The sequence below is a fragment of the Malurus melanocephalus genome, unplaced genomic scaffold, assembly GCF_030028575.1.
Source record: "Malurus melanocephalus ecotype Western Australia unplaced genomic scaffold, MMel_1.1 scaffold_1838, whole genome shotgun sequence".
NCBI lineage: Eukaryota > Metazoa > Chordata > Aves > Passeriformes > Maluridae > Malurus > Malurus melanocephalus.
The window spans coordinates 1-3,686 of record NW_026625070.1 but is presented as its reverse complement, the minus strand read 5'-3'; the positions used below and the strand labels follow the sequence as shown (position 1 = coordinate 3,686).

Genomic DNA, 3,686 nt, shown 5'->3' with positions numbered 1-3,686 from the left:
TACCCGCGGGATCTGTCTAAAAGAATCTGAAAGCAGTTTTATTTATTTACCTTAAACACATTGTGAATTACACCCTGCAGGGGCAGCACAACCGCACCCCGAACCCCCAGAAAATGCTGCCCAGTTTAAAACCATCGCCTTAAAGCGCTGGTTTAAAGTTCTGGGTGAGTATTTACAGCCCGGGAGAGGCGTCAGGAGCTCCCGCAGCCCGGGAGGCTCTGGCTGCTCTCGTTACCCAAATCCCCCCGCACAAAGGAGCATTTGGGGGGTTAGGACAGAGCTGCCGCATTCTGCAGTGAGCTCCCTGCACAGCTGGGCTGAGCTGAGCTTAGCTGAGCCGAGCCGGGCTGAGCCAAGCCGGGCTCAGCCGGGCTCCCGGGGAAGGAATGCTTCAGTCGGGCCGAGCTGAGCTGAGCTGAGCCAAGCTGAGCTGAGCCGGGCTCCTAGAAGGAATGCTGCACAGTCGAGCTGAGCTGAGCCGAGCTTAGCTGAGCCAGGCCAGGCTCCAGGGTAGGAACAGCTTCAGTTGGGCTGAGCCGAGCTTAGCTGAGCCAGGCCAGGCTCCAGGGTAGGAACAGCTTCAGTCGGGCTGAGCCGAGCTGAGCTCCCAGAAGGAATGCTGCACAGCTGGACTGAGCTGAGCTGAGCTGAGCCAGGCTCCCGGGGTAGGAACAGCTGCACAGTTGGACAGAGCTGAGCTGAGCCGGGCTCCCAGGGTAGGAACAGCTTCCGTCGGGCTGAGCCGAGCTTAGCTGAGCCGAGCTGAGTAGGAACAGCTTCAGCCGGGCTCCAGCCCCGCAGGGATCACACGGCGATCACCAAAAGCGCTTTTGCAGCCTCGGAGCTGAGGTGACCCCGCTTTGCAGCCTCGGTGGCCCCGCTTTGGCTCGGGGTGACAGCGACGTTGTTCCCGCGGGTGCTGAGCTCAGCCGGGGATCTTGAGCCAGAACCAGCCCAGGAGCGGAGCTCAACAACAACAACAACAACAACAACAACAGGTTTTATTGCTTTCCAGGTGTGGTGCTGCTGAAGGCACTGCGGCACGGGCCGAGAGCTCGGAATGACTCGGGAAGGGACCGGGATTGGGACACCGGGGACGCGGCCCCCGCTCACATCCCCATCCGGATGCTCTGGATGATCTGGAAAATCGCTGGAAAAAAAAACAACGGGGGAGAGGGAGTGTGGGGGAACGGAGGGGAAAAACCGGGGGGAAACACCGGGAATGGAGGGGAAGAATCGGGGACAGGAGGGGCAAAACCGGGGAGCAAAACCGGGCAATGGAGGGGCAAAACCGGGGAATGGAGGGGTAAAACCGGGGAATGGAGGGGTAAAACCGGGGAATGGAGGGGAAACACCGGGGACAGGAGGGGAAGCACCGGGGACAGGAGGGGAAGAATCGGGGACGGGAGGGGAAGCACCGGAGGGGCAGCACTGGGAACGGAGGGACAGCACCGGGGAATGTGGGGCAGCAGCGGGGCCCGAAAAGCGGCGCTCACCTGATCCGCACACCACGAAGATGAAGAGCGCCAGCAGCCAGGGCCCGACCGACGCCTTCTCCTCCGGGGCCGTTCTCTGCGAGCGAGCGAGCACCGAGAGCAGCGCGGTCACGCTCGGCGCCACCGGGCCCGGCCCCGCCACCCCCGCCCATCCCCGCCCCGCGTACCGAGGTCTTGGCCACGTTGCCGCGCTGGGTGATGTTCTTGCTGTGTTTCTCGTTGGCCATGCGGATGCGCTGCTTGGCCACCATGTCCGCGCTCTGCTGGCCCCGCTCCGCTCCGGCCCGGCCCCAGCGCCGCTGCCGCGTCAGCACCGGGAGCGCGCGSGAGGGGCGGGGCCACGGGACAGGGGCGGGGCCAACCCGCGCACGCGCGCGTCAATCCTCGCACACGCGCCAATCCTCGCGCGCGCCACTCCGCATGCGCGCCAACCCGCACACGCGCGCGAATCCTCACGCGCGCCAATCCACGCTCGCGCCAATCCACGCGCGCGCCAATTCTCCCGCGCGCAATCCACACGCGCGCCAATCCGCGCACGCGCCAACCCTCCCGCGCGCTATTCCGCATGCGCGCGCCAACCCGCACCCGCCGCCCCGCCCCCCGGGCCCCGCCCACCGACGTGGCGCGCGCTGCGCCCGCCGCGCCGCGCCTGCACCGGAAGCGGAACCGCGAGCGGAAGCGGAAGCGGAAGCGCTGCCCCGCCCCCGCCCCCGGCCCAAGATGGCGCCGCCCACGCCGCTGCTCGCGGGTGTGTGGGGACGGGCCCGGGGCGATACCGGGAGATATCGGGAGTTACCGGGGGTTACCGGGGCTATACTGGGAGTTACCGGGAGTTACCGAGCTGATACCGGGAGTTACCGGGAGTTACCGGGCTGATACCGGGGCTGATCCCGGGAGTTACCGGGGGTTACCGGGGGTTACCGGGAGTTACCGGGGGTTACCGGGAGTTACCGAGCTGATCCCGGGAGTTACCGGGGGTTACCGGGAGTTACCGGGAGTTACCGAGCTGATACCGGGAGTTACCGGGAGTTACCGGGGGTTACCGGGGCTGACACCGGGAGTTACCGGGGGTTACCGGGAGTTACCGGGGGTTACCGGGAGTTACTGGGCTGATACCGGGAGTTACCGGGCCTATATCGGGAGTTACCGGGAATTACCGGGAGTTACCGGGGCTGATCCCGGGAGTTCCCGGGAGCTCCTGAGGCCGGGCTCGGTGTCCCCCCGTGAGGATTTACCGGCGGGGTACCGGGAGAACCCGCAGCGGTCGCTGCAGCTCCGTCCCTGCGGCTCCCCCGAGTTCCTGGGCTTTTCTGGGAATTTCCTTCCAAAAATCCCTCTTTTTCCTTTTTTTCCCTATTTAAACCATCCCTGCTAAATTTCCTTTTCTGCGTTTTTAAGCTCTAACCCCGGCTCTGTGGGGCTGCGTTGTTCAGGGTGGGTTTTGTGACCCCAATGTTGTCACATCGGGGCTCTGCCGCTTTTGGGGTCGCGTTTGGGGTGCGCTAAAAGGGTCCCTTTAGGGTGGGCTCTGTCGGGGCTGTGAMCCTGGAAATGCTGCAGGGCTGAGTCTCGGTTGTTTTCTGGAATTTTCTCATCAATCACGGGAATCTGTGCATGTTCAGGGCTCCAAAATGGGCAAAAGCTCTGCTTTGGGGGATTTTCTGTTTTTATGAAATGATTTATTTGTTCTGAAATGATTTATTTGTTTGTTCCTGCAGTGAGAGGCTCCGAGGGGCTCTACATGGTGAACGGGCCCCCCAATTTCACAGAGAGCACGGCGTTCCCGAGGTATCGATGTCATTGCACCAAAAAATGGTTTTATAAAGAGAAAAGGAGCTGGAATTGGGAAATGTGTGACTGTCAGAGATTTGGAAGGGTTKGCTCGTGCCAGGTGACAAAACCAGACAGGGACAGCACTCAGGGCTCCTCAGGGGCACAGCAGGAAAATCATCAATAAAAATTGTGTTCCTTTTTGGTTTTGGGGAAAAAAATCCCAAATTCTGGCACTGTTCAATACTCACAGGAAATTCCTTGTGTTCCTTTTTGGTTTTGGGGAAAAATTCCCTATTTTTGGCACTTTTGAATGCTCAGAAGCATGTTTTATTTCCGCAGGGACTCAGGGAAGAACTGCAGAGCCGTGGCTTTCAGCAGGGACGGCTCCCTCTTTGCCTGGTGCAACGGAGAGAGGTG

The 3,686-nt window shown here is 61.6% G+C and overlaps 1 protein-coding gene and 1 long non-coding RNA gene across 2 annotated transcripts; one reads left to right on the top strand and one right to left on the bottom strand.

The window, feature by feature from the left end:
- Window positions 1–859: 859 nt before the first annotated feature.
- SERP1 (stress associated endoplasmic reticulum protein 1) lies at window positions 860–1,849 on the bottom strand. Its single transcript, XM_057388364.1, has 3 exons — window positions 1,664–1,849; window positions 1,497–1,572; window positions 860–1,150 (listed from the first exon to the last, which is right to left on the bottom strand). Exons 1-3 carry the CDS (start codon window positions 1,745–1,747, stop codon window positions 1,110–1,112), a joined length of 201 nt encoding a protein of 66 aa, XP_057244347.1. The 5' UTR covers window positions 1,748–1,849; the 3' UTR covers window positions 860–1,109.
- A 315-nt stretch (window positions 1,850–2,164) lies between these two features.
- LOC130587388 (uncharacterized) lies at window positions 2,165–3,680 on the top strand. The gene is made up of 3 exons (XR_008966787.1): window positions 2,165–2,244; window positions 3,215–3,284; window positions 3,609–3,680. It is a non-coding gene; the product is annotated as an uncharacterized LOC130587388 (long non-coding RNA).
- The last annotated feature ends 6 nt before the right edge of the window (window positions 3,681–3,686 follow it).